The sequence below is a fragment of the Phascolarctos cinereus genome, unplaced genomic scaffold, assembly GCF_003287225.1.
Source record: "Phascolarctos cinereus isolate Bilbo 61053 unplaced genomic scaffold, phaCin_HiC Scaffold_5;HRSCAF=322, whole genome shotgun sequence".
In the NCBI taxonomy this organism is placed as follows: Eukaryota; Metazoa; Chordata; class Mammalia; order Diprotodontia; family Phascolarctidae; genus Phascolarctos; species Phascolarctos cinereus.
This window is the reverse complement of record NW_027555958.1, coordinates 75,579,496-75,601,303: the sequence shown is the minus strand read 5'-3', so window position 1 is coordinate 75,601,303 and position 21,808 is coordinate 75,579,496. Positions and strand designations below refer to the sequence as shown.

The 21,808-nt window shown below is 39.3% G+C and overlaps 1 protein-coding gene across 1 annotated transcript in view; it reads right to left on the bottom strand.

Annotated features, from left to right (window-relative positions):
• ALG14 (ALG14 UDP-N-acetylglucosaminyltransferase subunit) overlaps positions 1-21,808 on the bottom strand; it is an 85,963-nt gene that overhangs the window by 49,345 nt on the left and 14,810 nt on the right. Inside the window, exon 3 of the mRNA XM_078155528.1 lies at positions 1,958-2,080. Within this exon, the coding sequence (XP_078011654.1) occupies positions 1,958-2,080 (123 nt within the window). The remainder of the gene's footprint in view (positions 1-1,957; positions 2,081-21,808) is intronic.

The following is a 21,808-nucleotide window of genomic DNA, read 5'->3' as shown; positions in this document are numbered from 1 at the left end:
TTCTATTTTCAAAAAAGTATAAAGACTTGCAGCTATTTGGCATTCACATTAGGCCTCTAAAGTCAATATATATATGTATACATATGTGTGTGTGTGTGTATATACAAATATATATACACACACACATAATATTTATTTTATATTTATTTTATAAATGAGAAAAAGAAATAAGGGGCACACAACTGAAGTCAAACACAAATGGTGCCCTCCTTGCCTGTGTATCTAAGCAAACTACACAATTCAGATAATTTCAGGCCCCAAAGTGTTATTTTTTTCCCCAAAGTGAGATTTTCTTTCCATTCCAAAGAAAAGGTATTTTATTCTAAAGAGGTTTCTCATTCTAAAGAGTAGTAAATAAAATCAGTTTAAATACAGGTCATGAGTCATTTTTCTACTTCACTTTAGCTGGGCAGTGATTAAATGGCTTTGGGAAACCTCAAGTTTCTTCATTTATAAATCAGCCATGTTAAGAAGAAAGAATTCCCCAGTGTGATGACCACTTCTTGTCAAAAGTAAATGCAACCTTCTTGCTTGTTACATTTATAATGGTCATTTCTAATTAACAAAGTTTAATGCGGTTCTGGACAATTCTCATTTTTTTCCTTAATTCTTTGGAAATGTCTTAAGAATTCTGGTCTTCCCCTCCCCACTCTGGCTGACATACCCAACCCTTCTGCATTTTTTATATTTCAGTTCACAAGTCTAATAAGTTTATACGGAATGTTTCCAGTTTAAATTGTCAGTGCAGAGAACTTTATTTTATTTGTTGCCTGTTCTACCAAAAACTTTTGGAGGGATAACTGTCTCCCAAAGAAGTGCTAGAATTTCAGATGCCTAAGATTCTTTCCTGGATGCTTAAGGTGTGGCTGGAGAGTAGGGGATAAATCCCAAATTTATCAATAATTTAGAGAAATCCAAAACAGAGAACTTAGATTTAAAAGTTTTTGCTCAAAAGAGGTGGAGATGTGGTAAAGACCAATGACTGAACCATTCTTCCAAATGATTAAGATGAAACATACTTAAGCTGAGCTGTTTAAATATATGCTCATCTGACAAGGAATGCCCCAAAGCCAAAAAGCCAAAAGTTCCCAAAAGGCTGTTTCAATTAAATAGATTCTATAATAAACAGAATAAAAGAGGGGGACTGTGGTATAGTGTATGCAATGCTGAGTTCAGGGCCAGGAAGACCTAGGTTCAGGTCCAGTTTCTGACACATATTGGCTGTATAGCCTTGGGCAAATCACTTAACCCCTCAAGGCTCTGTAGAGGCCCTTGTCTAAGACTAAACTGCAGAGAAAGTACCAGTTGTAGAGTTTACTAGCTTAACTTTTCAATCTTTCTTTTCTGTACTGCCTTCTCTTTTGAAAGGAGAGAAGCTATGAAATTCTATCAACACATTCCATATTTGGTAAACAGACTTTGCCTTCCAAAAGAAACTACAGTGAAGAGTTAGATCATTTCTGTCCAATAAGCTCCTTCCTGATACCAGCTCAGGGCTCACAGGTGCATGTACAGAATCCACAAGTTGGCTAACTACACTAAAGGGAAACTACTTATAGGCAGCCCTGAAAAAAATTAACAGGGAGAACCTTAAGTTCATTAATCATTGATTTGGATCTAGAAGTGGATGAAGAACTCATACAGTCCAACATCTCCATTTTACAGCTGTGAAAACAGACAGGAGAGGTTAGAGGCCTTGGCTAAAGTCACAGAGGTAGTGGGTGGCAGGTCTAGGATCTGGGCCCAGCTCCTCTCATTTCAAAGCATACTCTTTCTAGCGTCCCATTCAACCTCTCTTAAGTGATACCACCAATTAAAGTAACTTCCCCCACTTCTTTTGGCAAAGTGTGTTCAAGGGACTTCTTCTAAGATACTATGTATGTTCTGCTACTGGTGTGAGACTTAGCAGATATTTCACATTCCATTTTTATTCTATGACCCACCGAATTTTACCTACCAAGTCTGGCTTGAGTCGAAAAGTCAGAGGAAGGGAGTAACACATAGCATACAAGGTTGTAAACACTGAAGAGCTCCAAGACTGCTGGACCTCCCGACTCCTTGGAATGTGATGAGTAGTGTACTAGAAGGAAAGAGAAAACCCAACTCTCGTGTTAGATTGCCACGGTGGTGAAATATTACCACCTGCTAGCATCAGCATGAACCACATTTTAGCTTAGTCATCTTTTCTTGTCTAAGTACTTTCAAAACACAAAGCTTATTTTATTCACTTAGTTGAATAAAACACATCTAACTGGGACATTTTAGTATCACAAAATTTTTGGAGGTAGAAGGCATCTCGGTAGCCATCTAATCTTATTAAAAAACACGTTAAAAATCTAAGTTTCCACATAAAGCATTAAACTCCTAAACAAGCCTGCATGAGTCTCTCTGCTTTGGGCTTGAGGAAATCCTATTCTTTAAAGCACAAACAGGGAGAAGAATCCCTCTCCCACCTTCTTTGAATGCCAATGTCTTCACACTTTTTGACTTTAACACACTTCTCTGGTCATGGAATCATAGAATTTCAGAGTTGTCCGAATATCCTTGAAAAATAATCCCCTCTAAAACATATCATTCACTCTCTTCTCCAGGCTAAGTATTCCCAATTATGGCATTCCATGATGAATAAGGGAACTCAGAGGCCCAGGCTCCATTATATGACATCAGACTCAATCTCCTCCAATCAGGAGGCTTCCCGATTGCTTTTAGCACCTATTCCTACATGATAAGTCATAACTATCTTCTCTACCTTGGCCCAAAGTCAAAGAAGAGGCATAAAGAATTATAACACGCAATTAAAGTTCATCTTACACCCTAAAAAACAGCATACAACATGACTCTAAAACACATACAAATGAGTATTTCTTCATATATGTACATGCCACATATTTAGCACAGTACAGAAGAGGTCATGCGTACAGCACTTTGTAACCAAGTAAGAAGACATTATATTTCCTCTCCTCCTGTGAGCCTATAGAAATCAAGACAATGGGGCTTACCATTACTCACTGTCATGTACTAATGTAGAGTTTTTTCACCTTCCTTGGAAAGACTCAAGGCACTGAATACTCACTGAACACACAACTTACAAATAATGAATAGGATAACAAACATTTATAAAGTACCCACTATATCCCAAGCACTGTGCTAAGTGCTTTTTACCAATATTTGCTCCTCATTTTCTCCTCACAACAACTCTGTGATTTAGGTGCTATCGTTATCCTCATCTTATATTTGAGGAGACTGAGGCAAACAGAGGTTAAATGACTTGCACAGGGTCCCCCAGCTAGGAAGTGTCTGAGGCTGGATTTGAACGCTAGTCTTCCTGACTCCAAGCTCAACATCCTATATACTGTGCCATCAGCTACCTCTGAATACTAAATATTTTTTCAAACTATAAGCTGTAAAAGTCAGATAGGCAAAATGCTTTTAAAGGAATTTTATCTGCATTTATGCAAAGGGGTAATTTACTTAAAATATAATAAATAGAATACTATTGTTAAAAAAAAATAAAATTCCAGGTCAATGAGGATTCGTATTATTACTACTATGAGGTTAATGTTTTTGAATTTTCCTTAATGAACTTCTAACAACTGAGATTATTTTAATGCTCATAATATTCTATTTGCCTCCTAAATTATATTTCCTTGAAAAGTACAGAGGTTAATAATGTTTTGTTTAAATTTTTAAGGTTATGAATTCATGAGCAGCAAATGATAAAAATGGAGCACAAATGAAAAGTTTGTCATTAATGGCCTAGGGAAGGCCTACTAAGGCTGACAAATCTAGGTCCTCTTTCCCATCTCAGCTACTAAAAGATAAACTCCCTCCACTACTAGGGTCTATTCAGGGAGGAGCTGGTGAGAACAAGGATCCAGGTCTTGGCTTTGGTAGGCTCCTTCCCCCAGGACTCAATCGTGTGAAAAGCAAGGTTACCTTGTGAGGCAAAGGCCAACCTTCTGAAGGACAAGTGAAAATGGCTGGAACCCAGCCTGGGCAGAGAGCAAAGGGGTTATATGAACTTAAATTGAGAAAGTCTTTCTGGGGTCAAAGTGGTACAAAAGCTGTTTTGAAGCTCCTCTAAAGACTCCTTGATATAAAACTCAGAGTGACCTTGGTGGACGAGCTTCCTTGTTTCTCTACCATGATGCTAGCTAGGCTCCTCTGGTCCCCTAAAAAAAATCATTACCACATTCCGTACTTCCCTCACTTTGTTATACTGCCTGAAATTCTACACAGAGGCCCATTTGGCCTCTTTTAAAAGTCAAATAAGGGATTACAAGCTAGTTACACATACCTTCCCATTAATTAGTTTAATTAAATTCATTTCTTCCTAATACCTAGTTGAGATCTACTGGCCTGAGGAAAGGACAGAAGGGGGATAGGTGATTTTGAAACACGGCATATTATGGGGGCAAGGCAGGACTGGATGGGCCAAGCAGTTAGTCTGACAGCCAAAAGACCAAATGAGGGCACATGATGACTACTGAGCAAAGGAGAAGGCATTGGAGGAAGCAAGAAAAGGGAGCAAAAAGGGAGGTGAGAAGGCATCACAAACAGGTTTCTGCTACTCCTTAATTTTTGCCAATGAGGAGTTTCACCTTTTCCTTCTTCCAGATGCCTGATAGGAAAACTTGACTCCAAGGAGAGGCCTCAGGGAAGCCCCAGGCTATTGCGGCTCTTCTTCTCAGAAAACAGAATCCAGAATCCAGGTACACATAGCCCATCATTCTATGGATCCCTATCATGCAATGGAAAGAGCATTGGCTTTAGAAATCCTGAGCTCAAACAGCCATTCCAACACCTTTGTGGCTCATCAGGGATCCCATTTCCTTAGCTATAAAATAGATGATATTTAAGATTCCAACCAACTCTAGAATCCTACGATTAATTAAAATACAGTATTTTTAACTGAAACTAAGTAGAGTATAAAGAAAAAAAACCCTAAATGTTCATTTATTCAAGGAATTTGCCTTCTTCCAAGGTATACAAATGCATGACCATACATAACCTTAAATACACCTGAACACATATTCTTTTAGCCTTGGACAGTTGTAACAGATGTAGAAAAGGAGAATGAAGGAACTTATATTGAGCATCAAATCTGGGACTGGAGAAAGAGGGAAGGTGAGGAGATGATTGCTCTATTCCAGAAACGGAGTCCTCCTTTCCTTTACCCCATGATTGCAAACTCCCCACGACAGTACAGGATGAGTGCTCTTTCCATTGCATGATGCAAAAGAATACAAGAGAGAACCAGAGGGGCACATTTTGATCTTAACAACTCTGCTTTTGAAAATCGTAGAGACAAAGTGATGAGATCAGAGGTGTGAATGCAATAAAATCAGATCTAGTTCACCCAGGGCTCCAGCAGGTATGAATAACGCAAAAGGAATAACTAAGAAGACCATCATTACCTGTTGTGGTTCCCAATTTAAAAAGCAGGGTAACAGTATTAGATATCTTCTTGACACTCTCCATCCATTCCAAGAACCAGAATGAGATTCACCAAGAAGCGGTAAGTAGACAGCTTCCTCCCCACTCCCCCCACCCCAAGCTCCTTTTCTTCCCCCCTTTAATCCCCCTTCTCCTCCTGGCCAATCCCCTTCCAGATTCCGGAGCAAACCAAATTCTGCAGGGAGTTTACAGGATGTGGACAAAGACTAGTAAATGCCTAGCCCTGTTTTTGTTGATGCCTCCATCCTAAAAAGGTGCCCTCCCATTGTGTTCTCTTCTTTGTCTTTGGCACTGCCAACATTAGTGGGCAATATTCTTCTAGGGAAGAGGCTGTAATCAAGGTTTACCTCCCTATAAGGAAGTGTTCTATGTCTATTCAGTATAATACATGTATATGTGTATGCATATTTATATGTGTGTACATATATATACACACACATTCACACCTATGTACCACATACATATGTTTAGATTTGTATTACTAGTTATGTTCTCAGGTGTAACTCTCCCAAAAGAACTGCTCACAGTCAGTGACTACAGAAGTGCCATATTTTTGCTTAATTAACCTCCCCAGAATCTAGCATAGTGACTTGCAACACTCCCACAAGAAACATGTGTTAATTAGCTGATTAAACATACACACAGAGCTATGCTAGATGGGATCAGCAGCAAGATTTGAAAGTGGAATTATTAAGTGTGGGTAAGAATAGTGAAAATTTGAAAGGAAACAGAACATTTCTGTAGAATTTCTTGAACCTTAATGGAATGCTGAATAAAATACTAGTGTTGTAAGAATTAGGCAGCTAAGCGCTGGGCTTCGAGTCAGTAAAACTCATCTTTCTGAGTTCAAATCTGCCCTCAGACATTTACTAGCTATGTGACCTTGGGCAAGTCACTTCACCCTGTGGACTCAGTTTCCTCATCTATAAAGTGAGGGGGAAAAGGAAAAGGCACACCACTCCAGTATTTTTGCCATGAAAGCCCCAAATAGGGTCATGAAGAGACAGCCATGACTGAAAAACTACTGAACAACAACACTGTATGAATACTACTAATTTAAAGAGCTTCAAAATGACTACACTGCTAAGAACCACACAGCTCTCTGGAAATAAATTCGCAACATAAATTAAACAGTACATCCTAGTGATTTATGTGGAAATTATTTTACCAAGGAATCTTGATGGCATCATCAACCACAAAAGTACAAATCAAGTTGGTCTATGAAATCATTCTTTAATCTTACTAAATCCTGCAACTCACTGCAATTAATTTATTCTCTTTATGAATGCAGCATTATCGTAGAACTCTGGAAACACTATGAAATCTTTACTTGGCGTGACAACCAAATGAAATGATTAGATTAACTTTATATAACCAAGAAGTGGTTTTAGTTATCTTTTGCAAGTGCTTTTTAAATGATATCATATGTAATATATATTCCAAAATAAACTATGTCAGACTCTCTGACTAAAACTGATTATCTGAATGATTCATTATTACATCTCATGCGAGGCATGTTATAATAGCTGACTTTTTAGATGGTGCTTTAAATATATTACTTCATTTGATTCTCACAAGAATCTTCTAAGATAGGTATTACATGTATTATTAGCCTCATTTTACAGATGAGGACACTGAGTCTCAGAGAGGTTAAGGGTTTTATTAATAACAAGTCATGATAAAGATTCTGAAAGACAGATGAGGAAGACATGCATTCTAGGTTTGGGAGGTGGCATGCATGAATGCATAGAAGTGGGAAATGATATGCTAAATGTGGGGAACAGCTGGTAGTCCAGTTTGGCTGGAATATAAGAGTGAATGACGGTAAATAAAAGGAAACGAAACTAAAATACAGAATGGAGCCAGATCATGAAGGGTCTTAAATGCCAGAGTAAGATTATACTTTATGCAGTAGCCAATAGGGAGATGCTGAGGGATTTTTAGCAGAAGAGTAAAATAATCAGACCTGTGCGTAATGAGAATTATTCTGATGGTTAGTTGGAGAATGGACCTGAGAGGGGATAGATTAGAAGCCGACCAACAAATAAGGCTACTGCAAAGTATAGGTGAGGACCTAAATCAGGGTGGCGATAGATTGGTAAAGAGAAAGGGACAGATTTGAGAGAGACTGTAAGGGGAGAACTGACTGAATCTGGCAATTTAGTAGATGAGAGATGAGAGAGCAAGGAAAAGTCAAAGATGATTCAAAGATCTCAAGCCTGGGTGACTAGGAAGATGATGATGATGATGATGATGATGATGTCATCAACTGAATTAGGGAAACAGGAAGAGGGGAAGATTTTGTACATGCTGGGTTTGAGTACACGCCAGATATCCAGGCAGAAATGTAAAACAGGTAACTGAAGACACAGTAATGAAGTTCAGAGGAGATAAGGCATGTGTGTGTGCATGTATGTGTGTGCAAGTATATAAAAAGTATATATGTATATGCATACGTATACATACATAAATACATAATACATACATCTCTATCACACACACGCACATCTCTGGAAATCTGCATGGAGTTGAAACTGAATCCACTAAGTAAGATCACCAGAGAGAGAAAAGAGGGCATAACAGGGTCTTAGGGACAAACCACACTAAGTGGGGAAGGTAAGAGACTCAAGTACTAGTAGGAGAGCAGAGGAAGAACAGCGTCATGAAAGACCAAGGTGAGAAGGCAAGATCCAAGAGGGGAGGGTGGTCGGTGGCATCAAATGCTGCAGAGGAGTCACAGAGGGTAAGTGACCTAGCATAGGACCTTGTGTATACGGTATGTCCTTTGCATATAGTGTGCTCTTAATAAGGGTTGATTAATTCATGACATTGAATGTACCCTGAGAAAAACTTTTGGATTAGTGATTAAGAAGCCATTTGGGAAAGAAATTCCAGTAGACTGGTGAGGCCAGAAGCTAGACTGCCAGGGATTGAGGAGGGATGAAATTTTAGGCTACATCAAGAAAAAAACAAAGAAAGTGATGGTCCTATTATACTATGGAGTCCTGAGTGCAGTTCTGGATGGTGCACATTTTAGGAAGGACATTTATAAAATGGAGAATATAGAGGACACAGTAACCAGAAAGGAGTTGGGACCTCACAATATTATCAGAACTAGAAACAATGGGTGGAAGTTGCAGACAGATTTTGGCAAGATGCAGGGGAATAACCTTTACAATCAGAGCCACTGAAAAATACTACCAGTTGCTCGAGGAGATAAGGAGTTCCTTCTCATTGGGGGTCTTTGAGAAAAAACTGGAAGAACATTTGTTGGGTCTTCTAGAGCAGACATTCTCAATCAGGTGTGAGTTGGAATAGATGGCCTCTGAGCTCCCTTTCGACTTTGAGATTCTGTTATATTCTGTGAAGGAGCAGTCAGGAAATGGAGGCAGGGAGGGTCCAAGTTTAGCAGGGAGAGGAAAAAGATTTGTAGCTTGAGGAAATATCAAGGTCAAGGCAAAGTTTTTTTTAAAAATTAATTTATTTTAAACTTTAATACTAACACTTAAATACAAAATAAGAAAAGAAAAAGAAACATTATAAACTTAAATACAAAATAAGAAAAGAAAAAAAAAGCATTGCCATACACACAGCACAACATAAGAGGATTCAAAATATACAGCGATAAATTTCCATTTCAAGAAAGCCTATACATATACTACACATTGTGTTCAGATCTGTCCATCTTTTCTTTGCTTCCTTGTGAGTTTTTTTTTGTTCTCTGCTATGCACTTTTTACTTTGTTCTTTTTTCCCCCTTTCTTTCCATCCTCCCCCAAGAAGGCTACAATTAAGCATGGATATATTTATATTTTTATATTTATACACACATTATATATACATAAAGACACACACATACACCTAGACATATACATATACATACACATACATACACACATGCATACACTTACATACATATACATGTACTTAGATATCTATAATCATACTCATATATAGACATATACATTCACATGCACCTCTGTAAGACTATACTACACTTATTCTCTGAGGGTGGATAAACTCTTCCTTCATAAGTCTGAGTCTTTCCAAAATTTAAAAAAAAATTTTTTTTAAATATAGGTGAGACCTGAGCATTTCTGATAACTCAAACGGGAGAAAAATGAAGTCTATTTTTGTCCTAGACATACAAATAGGGTTTACTAAGCAAATAAAGTGGAAAAAAATCTCAGGAGGTCTATTTAAGCTACTTAAAAGGACAGTTCTGGAAAAGCAACACATATCAGAGAGAATCAAAATATTGTACCAACCAGTAGTAGAGCAAGAAACTTCTATAACAAGGGGGCATGCAACCTCTGTGTGAAGGCCATCAGTAAGAAGGAGCCTACAAGCACTGGGACAACCCATCCTACTTTTGGATAGCTTTAACTGCTGGTAAGTTTTTCTTACATGAAGCCTAAGTCTGCCTCTCTTTAATTTCTGCCTACTGCTCCTGGTTCTGTCGTACAGGGCCAAGTACAACAAACCAGATCCTTCTTCCACATGATGGCCCTTCAGACACCTAAGGACAGTCATCATGGCCCCAGTGAGTCTTCTCCAGGCTAAATAAATGCCCCTAGTTCCTTCAACCAATTCTCACATAACATGAACCTGAGGCCTTTTACCATCCTGGCTGCCTTCTCCTGAATGCTTTCTAACTTATCACTGTCCTTTCTAAAAAGTTAAATCCAGAACCAAACATGATACTTCAGATGTAATCCGACTAGGGCAGAGTACTGTGATCTCAAGAGATATATTTGCAAATCATCATGTTTAATGAGACTGAAAGACACATGAGGAAGACATGCATTCTAGGTTTGGGAGGTGGCATGTATGAATGCATAGAAGTGCATCCATGAGACCCTACTGACCAATACTTGCTTGGTATTAGTAGTCAAAAATAATAAAACTGCATCTACAAAATTTTTTTGATCCAGACTTTTCATTGCTGTCTTCTACCCCAAATAGACCAGGTTAATGAGATTTTAGTTCATATATCAAATGTAGAGACTAAAGGTAGAGGTTAAATATATTACATGTGCATGTAATGCTAACTTTCACAATATAACTGCTGAAGAATTTTTAAAAATCATGAACTGCAACCCAGCTTATAAGCAGAAAAGCAGCACAAACTGGTTTATTTTTCAGTATTGCTTATAAAATTCTAAAATAATATATCCCAGCAGTGCTAAGTTCAAGAATAAAAGGGCATAATGTTAAAACGGTCAACTTAGGGTTTTGTGTATGGTATGTTAAGTTAGCACCCCACCTTGTGGGAAAAAATAGGTATTGTTAAATAAAGTCCACTTATTGAGTACATCATTTTGAATCATAGTATTTTGTCATTAAAAAAAAATTCTGAGGTGCTGACAAAAAATAACAAATATTCAGATAGTACACAATGTAGAAATTGGCACTAATTTACATACAAAACAGATAAAACTAGGGCTGGAAAAAAATCTGTTAAAGTGACAGAAAATAAAACTACACGTTGCTAAATTAGAAACAAATTGTTCTTTTGAACATAAATCGAATTCACTTCTTTAGCCTAGAAACATCCCACTATAATAAGTACAACATTTTTTGGCCCAATGAATTATATGTTCATTTTTAAACATTCCTTAACAGCCCAGAATCCCTAGATAAGAACCAATTGTGAGGTGAACCCTTTTATAGGTATTCCTCAACTCGAAAACAATTATGATCTAAAGTTCCTTTGTAGCAGGTTTGTTTGAAACTGAACGGATTTTACCGGCAGAAATAAATGCCACTACACCACTCTCCATGATCCTGTGACCCTTTTACTGAGAAGACGCAAGTGATCTGTCTTTGCTCCCACATCTCCCTTCCCACCTCCTATCCTATCTCAACCTTACTCTGTGTTTTCACCTAACCTTTCCTTTTCTCCTTCTGGTCTCAGCATGAAGTGGCCCTTCCTTCTTGCCAAGACTGATCTTTTCACGTGTTCCCCTGATCCCATCTCCTCAGGGACCTTTTTCTACTTCTCATCTCTAATTGCTTCCTTCTTAAAAATGACCCTTTCATTTCTGTTTACAGACATGCTCAGGTCTCCCCATCCTTAAAAAAAAAAATGGAGCTTGACCCTGCTTCCCCTTCAAACCATTATATATTTTCCTGCAGGGCAAACTGCTCAAATTTTCCTAGAGGAATGTCTTGATCTCACTTTGGCTCCTATCATTGCTTATCTTGTACCATCTTTATTTGAGTACAGGCTCCATTAGAATTTAATTAAGTATCTGAGGGCAGACAACTAGGTCATCTTCACAAGACTAAAGCAGAGGACATTAGCACAATATCCTATGTTTCCTTCCCTCTCCTCCTTCACAGTTTTGTTGTTGAGTAGTTTCAGCCATGTCTGACTCTTCATGACCCCATTTTGGGATTTTCTTGGCAGAGATACTGGAGTGGTTTGCCATTTCCTTCTCCAGCTCATTTTACAGATAAGGAAACTGAGGCAAGCAGAGTTAAGTGACTTGCCCAGGGTCACACAGCTAATACGTGTCTGAGGCCAGATTTGAACTTAGGAAAATAAGTCTTCCTGATTCCAAGCCCAGTGTTTTATCCACTGCACTACTTAGTTGCCCCTCACATAGAGTAGATTCTTAATTAATATCTGTTGAGTTAAATTCACCGCTTAAGTTCTAAAAGGGGTAGTCTAAATTCATTAACCCCGCTTTGGGGTGGCTCTAATTGTTCAGCAGCTTTTCCTAACATCAAACCTAAGTCTATTTCTGCAACTCCTATGTACTGTTCCTGGTTCTACGCTCTGGAGACAAACAACAAACTTATTCCTTCTTCCACAGGACAGCCCTTCAAAGTTCTGGCCGTCCAGACTGTCTTTCCTCCTCCTCTTTTCTAGACTAACTACCTCCCATCTCCTCAGCTCTTCTTAATTTTCTCCTATCTCCCTTCCACATGCACTCCAGAACTTGTGCCTGTCCCTTAAAAGAGGGGATGAGAATTTTCTGATTCGCTGAACTCCGCTATTTACTTATCAAAGGGTACTCATGTTTTAGTGGCTCAGGTCTGCACCAAAACCAATTCCTTAATCGATAGGAATGCACATAGGTTAGAACAGTTTTGTTATAACAGGACTAGGGGAGGGGGGAAGATGCCTTTATATTAATTAATCAATGCAACCCAGATATATAGACAGCAGATATCAGTTTCACTTGAGAGGAAAGGTAACATTTTCTGGGCCCTCTACTTGTATTTCTCGAGAAATAACTTCCTATTGTTTATTCCACTATTGAATCTCAAATCTGTGCTGAGCCGTGCACGCAGCCTCCTTGATCTCAAATCACAAAACAGCACTGAGTTGTTGAAAGGGCACTGGTCAAGAGACACTGGGCCAAATCCCAGGACATACGACCTCAGGTCACCTAGCCTCTCAAATGATGTCCCACCTTACCTGGCAGGCTTGTCTCCCTTAGAATTCCTAAGGAAGTGGGTAGGAGGAAAAAAGGAGGGAAAGTTTCTGCTTGTGCAGTCTTAAGGGATTAACATAAACTGAGCGGCCAAGACTTTGCCATCTTTCATTGTACTGCTGATCAGGGTTTTTTAAAACTAAAGGATTAGACAAGATTGCCAAGCAATCTTGAGACAGCAAGCTTGCTCCATGGAGATTCCAGGGAGGCGCTGCTCTGCCTGTGGTTACAGGGGTAGCAGACCATGCCATCCTTAGTCATCTGGGGATGCCCAAGCTGCCAGAGAAACCACAGTCACTTGGATGTTGGAGACTCCTGACACAGAGAGATAAGGTGGGAGACTACTGCTACTTGTGCTAGGGGAGGAGAAATAGTGGGGTAAATAAGTCTGGGACAGTAAGTATCCTAGAAAAAGACCCAGAAGTCTCCTGACTGAATACTCTGATGGCTGGTTTACAGAATCACCAGAAACTTGGGGGGATGTTGGAAAGATAATCCCTCTTCCATCCCCACTGACTTTGGAAGTGTGCAGTGTGTGTGTGTGTGTGTGTGTGTAGGAGGCTGGCAGGGGTCCGTCACCTGAAGGTGGGAAGAAGAAAGTTAATGGGTAATGGAGACACGAGCCACTTCAAAAAGATTTTTAAAATATAGGTTTTTATGCCTAAGACCATTATTTTTGGATATTCAAATCCGAATAAAGTTTTGAAACCAAAAATGATTATTTTATTAAGTTTTAAAAATACCTTTTAAAAATGCATTTCTTTATTTTAGGCATTGCTGAAGCTGAGTCAGTCAGTCAGTTGGTCAGTAAACATTCATGAAATGTTTACTATGTGCCAGGCACTGTGCTAAGTGCTGGGGATACAAAGAAAGTCCAAAGATAGTTCCTGCTCTTGAGGTGTTTACAGTGTAGTAGGGGAAACAACTGTGCACAAACAAGCTATATGCAGGATAAATTGGAAATAATGAAGAGAGAGCAGGCATGAGAATTAAGGGGGATCAAAGATGCTTAAGTGCCAAAATATTACAGAATTCCTATAATGAAGATGTATACTAGAAATCACTTATGTATAGAGTTGAATTAATTGCCTAGTATTATTTCCAGAATAAGGAGTCTGAGCTCAGAATTTCAGATCATGAGAATCAGCAGTGTATTCTAGGAAAAGAATTTGCTCTGGCAAGTTTGATGCCGCTATTAATGGTTTGCCTTGTTACACTTCACACACTATGACATATCTGCGTGGGTTTCACACCTCTCCCGTACTTCGATGCACTCCTCTATGATGGGAATTTCTATCACGTGAAAGTCCCTCTGCTTTGTGGTTCTAGGACGAGACTTTATAACTAAAGAACTATGAGATCTGTTGATCTTTACAAATTCAGTGTTTGTTGAACTGAGCTATGGCTGGGCAAATTTATTACTCTCAGAAATATAAAGTTCTGCTCTCCCTAGTTTGTTGTACAGAGTGTGACATGAAGGAGCTACTTGGGGTCACCTTTGCAATTTCAAGTCATATCTAGAACCCACTGCCAAATCCTGTTTTATCCAGTTCCATAACAGCAGCAATCTCTGCAGTGAAGGGATGCTTTTCAAACACCCTGTTATGTCCACATTTGTGAAATATTGTTCAATAACTTTTTAGGGGAGAGAAAACTGGGCAGATACTGGGAAGCTAGGTTTATGCCCAGGAGAGGTCTGGGGTGGTAGTTCCAGCTAGGAGCGCCACCTGGTGGCTTAGGCCGAGATAGCACTCTGAACAGCCAGACAGTGCTCTGGGCAGGTGCCAGGGCACTGCTGTGCCACTGCCCCACTGCCCCACACCAGTTCTCCTTCCTCCAGTGCCTACAAAAGGGCAGGTGCTTCTACACAGAGGGAAACTACCAGTTCCAGCACCCCTTATATATAAAAGGAGAATAATGATGACTGCAGCATTTGCCTCACTGGACTGTCGTAAAGCACTTGTAAATGTGAACTTCTCTTATGTTGTCCCATCAGTGAAAAGGTCAGAGATTTGGAGTGCAAAGAAGGGAGGGGTCAGCAGGCAATTCAGCTTGGTTGACTCCCCTGACTCACCCGCTCTTTTTAACCAGCTTTTTGTTGGCCTTTTGGCTATGGCTGTTTGGCCCACAGTCCCACACTTGTGACTCACCTTCTTGAGCTTTGTCTCTGTTCAACCAATTTCTTTTCAAAATCAACATTTGTAGACCTAAATTGCTCACATTTCTGCTAGACTCCCAGATTTAGCACCTTTAATTCACCAATGATACTGATCTATAGTGTTCTTTCTGTGTTCAATCTTTCTCTGTTTAGGTATCAGATTATATTTGTCTCATAAAAGGATACTGGTAAGGTGCTTTCTTTCTCAGTTTCTGAGAATAAATTGGGAATTATGTGTTAACTATTCTTTAAAAGTCTGACAGAACTCTCCAGTGAATCCATCAGATTCAAGAGTTTTTCCTTTGCTAATTTTCTTTACAGCTAAATCAATTTCCTTTTCTGAAACTGGGTTATTTAAGAACTCTATCTGGTCTTCTGGTAGTTTGGGTATTTTATATTTTTGAAGGTATTCCTCTATTTCTTTTGTGTTTTCAGTTTTGTTATCATATAACTGTGCATAATATGTCCTAACTATTCTTTTCATTCCTTCTGGTTTTTGCGATGTTTTCACCTTGCTCATTTTCTATTTTATTGATTTAATTTTCTGCTTGCTTTTTAAATCACATTAACTAAGGTTTTATTGATTTTATTAGTCTCCAAAAAATCAGCTTTTAGTTTTATCATTTCTATGGGTTTTTTGTTCCCAATTTATCTATTTCTTCTCTAATTTTTTAATATCTCCTCTTTTGTGCTTGTTTTAAGTCTGGGCAGTTTTCTTGTAATATTTGCTTCATTATGGTGTTCAGGTGTTTTTTTTTTTTGTCCTGTCATGGTTCTTCTGGGAGACTTATGATCCTTAGGCTGTCTCTACCCATCTTGTTTTGAGATTCATATGTTTGGCTTACATAGTGAGCATACTTTCTTTGAAAGTTTTTGTTGTTTGCTTCTCTTCTCCTAGGTTATCCTCCATCTCTACATATCTGCATTCCCAATCTATTGTTCTCTTGCTTCTTTGGTGAGGCTTGCCATCACAGATTCAAATTTTTCTATTCTGCTTATAATTTTTGCTGCGCAAGACAAAAATTCTGCTATAATAATTGTCATTTCTCTTTTAAATCACTCAGGAACAGCATGTTGTGGTTCTACGTTCTCAAGTTCTACAGGGTCCTTTGTCTGTCTCATCAAGTGCTAGATCACTTTCCTTCATTTTACAGATTTTGGTTTCTTTGGGGGCTGGATCTCAAAATGTCTGAGCCTTCTCCCACAATGGGCGGTTCATGGTTCACCAGTCTAGATCTCTGCCCCAATTGACTTTTGAGAAGTCAGAAATAGCCCCAGCAAGGTGCTGTACTCTTTCCCTCAGTCTTTTTGGGGGTGCTGCGCAATTCCCCACATGTACAATGTTCTGTCATGGTGACCTGTCTCATCTCTCTGTTCCTTAGTTCTCTGGCCCAGCACAAAGCCAAAGCAAACCTCTGGAGCCTGGAGCCAGGATATCTACAGCACCGAAAAGAGGGAGGAAGGACCAGGGTGTAAGTATGAACCTTGATATAAGCCCGTGTTGTGTCCCTGCTTCTGCTAGTGTGGTTTATTGCCAGTAGTGTGGGAGGTGGAGGAGGGGTGCTCAGTGAGCTCAGGATCAGTGTCAGTTCCTAGGTACTGGGTGTTTTGTTTTGTTTTAACATTGTTTTGGATTCTGGGTGTCCTAGACCATGAAAACAGCTGAAGCCCACAATTTCTCTTTTGGAGAGGTTTGAAAGGTTGTAGGGAATCAGAGAAAATGTATAGTCCAAGTTATAAGATTAGGTCTGATAGTCTTGGGGCCTGCATTCCATTAAAGGAGGCTATAAGCTTGTAAAACATACGTATGGAAAGACACTAACAATAATATTTTTTGAAGTTTAGTACAGCCATGTCCCTCAAATAATATTTTGTCTACCAGCAGCTTGTCTTTCTCCTTGATAACAACCCCCCCCCCCAGATAATATTTTGCCCTGACTTCTGATATGCAAATTGGTCAGCTCTGGGAGACCACCTCAAGTCATAGTACAAAAACCTCACTCAGAAGGGCACCTTGGAATGCCCTCTTTTTGCTGAATGGACCCATGTCTCTGTGCTCCCCAATGTACTTCTGTCCTCACGAGTTATACTGTATGTCAGCGTATATGCCTGAATTGCAGTATGTTGGGTCCCCTTTTCTGTCTCCCTTTCCCCCTCTTTCCCACTGCCTGCAATAAAGCTTTGCCCTGAACTGAATCTCATTGTCTTACACATCATTCTCAACATCTGAACTCACTAAGGGGTTGTTTACCTCCAACATCTCTGACTGGTCCACAGGCCATAAAGCAGGTCCCTGAACGACAGCTTAACCTATTGACAGCCACACATACACTGGGGGAGTATGGCAGTATGAGCCCAGGTATAGAAAGCAAGGGTCAACAGGGGAACCCTACATCCTCCTAGGAAGGTCTCTCTTATGCCAGAGATGTCACAAAGCACTCTACACTCTTGTTGCTCCCATCCACGGAGGGATTTCAACAGCATTTGTGAACTTGGATGAGAAAAAAATGTACATCCTTATTTTTACTAACCCTTAACTGAGATTGAGTATTTCCTTCAATTATTTAAAAACATTCTAAGAAGAGTCCCATAGGTTTCGCAAGGCCCCTGAAAGGGTTCGGGGTATAAAATAAAAGTGAAGAACCCCTTGTTCTAGAAGGAGCTGCTCTGCTTGACAAAGCACTGCTGGGCCCACTGTTGCCTGCTCCTGGCTCAATGGAACCAAACTGGTTGAAGCAGTCCTTCGGCACTGATTTATTCTTCTACCCCCTTCCTGGTCTCCAGTATCAAAGAACCACAGTTAAAGGTTATAGGGGAAGCAGAATTTATGGCTCCTGCTCTCATTGGCCTTCTAAGGTAGAGAGGGAAGATGAGGCCACTGGAAAACTGCCCGAGGCTACTTAAGGTTCCAGTCTCTTCCTGCTCTAATCCATCACACACTGTCATCTCAATCTTCCTAAACATAGCTCTGTCTACATCATCTCTCTGGTGAGAAACTTTCAGCTCTTCTCCACTGACTATAGTATAAAGTCTACACTCTTTAGCCTGGTATTCAAAGCTGCCCACAATCTCCCCCTACCTACGTCTCCATATTTAACTCCTACTATGCCAAAACTGATCCCTTCACTATTTTCCATGTACTCCATGGGCATCCCTGCCTGCAGGGGGTTTCTTCCTTCAAATACTGGCATCCTCTATAGATTTTTCACTCTTCTGCCTTCCTACCTTGGCGCATGATGATCCTGAGGCCTAGAATGACATTTGCTCTATTTCTCCCCCTCTTCCCCCCACTATAATCTGCCTGTCAAATTTCTATTGCATCTTTTAAGCTCAAGTAAAATATTATCTTTTCCAGGAATCTTCTCATGATCCCTGCTTTAACAATGATTCCTCCCTTGGATATCACAGCATAGCACTTTATTTACCTTTCTCCCAGACGTGTCAGGGGAATGCTGTTCAGTACAAAACCAATTTCCAGAAGGCAAGAGAATGCTACTTAAATAGTTACATATAAGTTCAAATGTACACATTTATTGAGGGATCGTTGTACCAATCTAGGAAATTCAGGACACTGGTAATGAAAAGGGGCCAATTACTAATATCTTATGCTACTTTAAAATAATCTTTTGCTTTATGTAACAAAATCACAAGAATATATGTGTTCCGAAATGCTAGGATACACAGGGTATTTTTTATTGAGCAAATATAAAATTTTAAATTTTTGTACAGTTAATTTCCTATGTGGTCCATCTATACAACAGATATGGCAAAGGCAGAAGAAAAGAGTGATAGCAAGAATGTGTGGCACACAGACCCACCAGCAGGCTACTGCCATAATGTGAGGCCATGAGTGCCTACACCTAAGGGGTGGCAGTGTCAGAAGAGAGAACAGGGCACTTCTGAGGGAAGTTACAAAGGTGAAATCGACAGGCCTTGACATCACATTGGATATGGGAGGATAAGACAGAGTGAGGAGTCAAGGATGACGTTTAGGTTGAAAAGCTGGGGGAGTGGGAAGATGGTGGTGCTCTCCACAGTAACAAGGAAGTTCGGAAATAATGGGAAATTTGAGGAAGAGGAGGAAGATAATGATTTCAGTTTTGAAAATGTTAACTTTTAAATGTTTACAGGATGTCTAACAGGTAATTGGAGTTACCAAGACTGGAGGTTGGGAAAGAGGTTAGGGCTGGATAAGTAGATTTGAGAATCATCAGCTTAGAGATGATGAAATCAAAAGAAATGTGAGGGAGAAAAGAAGATGGCCCAAGATAGAGCTTGGGAGATGCTCCTAGCTAGCAGGCATCACCTGGACGAAGATCCAGTAAAGGCGACTGAGAAGGAAGAGTCCAGATTGGCAAGAGAATAACCAGGAGACAGCAGTGTCAGCTAGGTAGGCACAGTTGATAGAACACCGGCCCTGGAGTCAGGGGGAGTTGAGTTCAAATCTGACCTCAGACACTTGACACTTACTAGCTGTGTGACCCTGGCCAAGTCACTTAACTTGGATTGCCTCATCAAAAAAGCAAAAAATCAAAAATCAAGAAACAAAAACTAAGGAGAAGAGGGTGATCAACAGTGTTAAAAGGTGCAGAAAGATCAAGAAGGATGAGGAATGAGGTAAAAACAAAAATACTGTACTTATTATTTATTTTGAAAATCACCTTTATCATTTATTTATAATTGCCAAATACTGCATTTGGCAATTAAGAGATCCAGCACACAAGTAGGTTGGAAAGGAGGACATTAACAGTTGTAGGAACCAGGAAAGGCTTCATGCAAGAGACAGTGATTGAGCCGCACCTCAAGGGAAGAAGGAGACTGTGACAAAGGTAAAAAGAGTGAATTTCAAGCATATGGTGCCAGTGCAAGGTCACTGAGTTGGAGTGTCCTGTGTGAGGAACAGAGAGAAAACCAGTTTGGCTGGACTGTAGAGTGGTGAAGGGTTATTATTGTTTAAATGAACACATTCATTGCTGTAAACTTGTTTCTTTGCACTCTTTGCAGATATGGACTTTCCTCCTGAGTCCTGTCCAGAAAGTGATCACAGCCTTTAGAGAACAGAGATTTAGTTTCAGGCTTCATTTTCTTTCCTATAATGCAGTTTGATTTAGCAGTCGCATTGGAAGATGTTTCTATGCAGATCCCAGCTCCCTTAGTGGAAAATTTTACTTTGGCTACTATTTACTTTAGAACTAATCCCAGTAGAAATTGTTTTGGTTTTCTTTAGATGGCATTTCAAATTATTTTTTTTACATGTGTAATTTTACAGTTAACCCATTCTTCCTATGTGACTTGGTGACTCCTTCTTCTTACCTAGTCTCAACTGCAGCTAGCTAGAGGAAGCTTGCTTTCTCTTGGGAGATTATCTGAAGTCTTCAGGGAAAGATAGCAAAGATGTCAAAGAACATATTATTTTGTTTCTTTGTCTTAAAGCATGGCACACTCATTTCTATTTTATCTTTTTCCATTTATGAAGTCATATAAAAATCATAAATCCTAGGGAAGATAAATGAATCATTGGATATATATTTGGCTAAACCACTTCTTTTGTCAACCCAGTGCAATGAAAGTTATCGGCCTCAACTTATTTCAGGATAAAGAATTTTCAGGATCTAATTAAAAATAGTTATCTAACTTTATAAAATAATATCACTAATATAAAATGTAGCTAAGAAGCCTAATATGCATTTAAATCTGATATAGATTGGTAGAACACAACATTTAAATATTAAATTTGTTTATTAAATTAGTTAGTTTAAAAAAAACTCCCTACCAAAGCAATTTTCAACCTCTAGATTGATCATCCAAATTTAGTTATGAGTCAAACTACAGAAAGCATTCCTTTTCACTGGTGTAATTCAAATAAATGATTAATGGCTGGTCATTTCTGTCTTAAGGTTTCTGTGAAAATTTTGCTTTGCACATATTTTTTTAAAAGAATGCTTTGCTGAAAATGTTATTCTTGGCTCCTCACCAAGGCATTGTAAAAAAGTAATGTAAAAATATTTCTGAAGTGAGAGACTTAAGTGAAATGCACTATAAAAACACAAACCATCATTATTACTAATGGTTCAGGAAGGAGCAAATTTTCTGATTCATTTGCAATATCTGAAGAAATGAAGATTAAAAAATAAATAGACATGGGCCTCATATTACCCCACAGTAACATGATATGGTACTAGAAGTTGTATTCGGCTCACTTGTCGTTTCAGAAAATCATCAAGGAGGGGGCTGCTAGGTGGCGCAGTGGATAGAGCTCTGGCCTTGCAATCAGGAGGACCTGAGTTCAAAGCCAACCTCAGACATTTGATGCTACCTGTGTGACCCTGGGCATGTCACTTAACCTCAAATGCCTCACCAAAAAAAAAAAAGTATTTTAGGGGCAGCTAGGTAGCGCAGCATATAGAGCACCAGCCCTAGATTCAGGAGGACCTGAGTTCAAATACGGCCTCAGACACATAACACTTACTAGCTGGGTGACCTGGGGCAAGTCATTTACCCCCATTGCCTAGCCAAAAAGAGAGAGAGAGAGAGAGAGAGAGAGAGAGAGAGAGAGAGAGAGAGAGAGAGAGAGAGAGAGAGAGAGAGAGAGAGAGAGAGAATCATCAAGGAGATTTTTATTTGTTACTTAAGATCTAAAATGGGCCAGAACTGACAGAAAACGTGAAAGTTGGAACTCAAAATGGAGAAAAAGAATGAGTTAAAATTGATTTTTGAATGTACAACAAAAGATGAAATAATAACTGTAA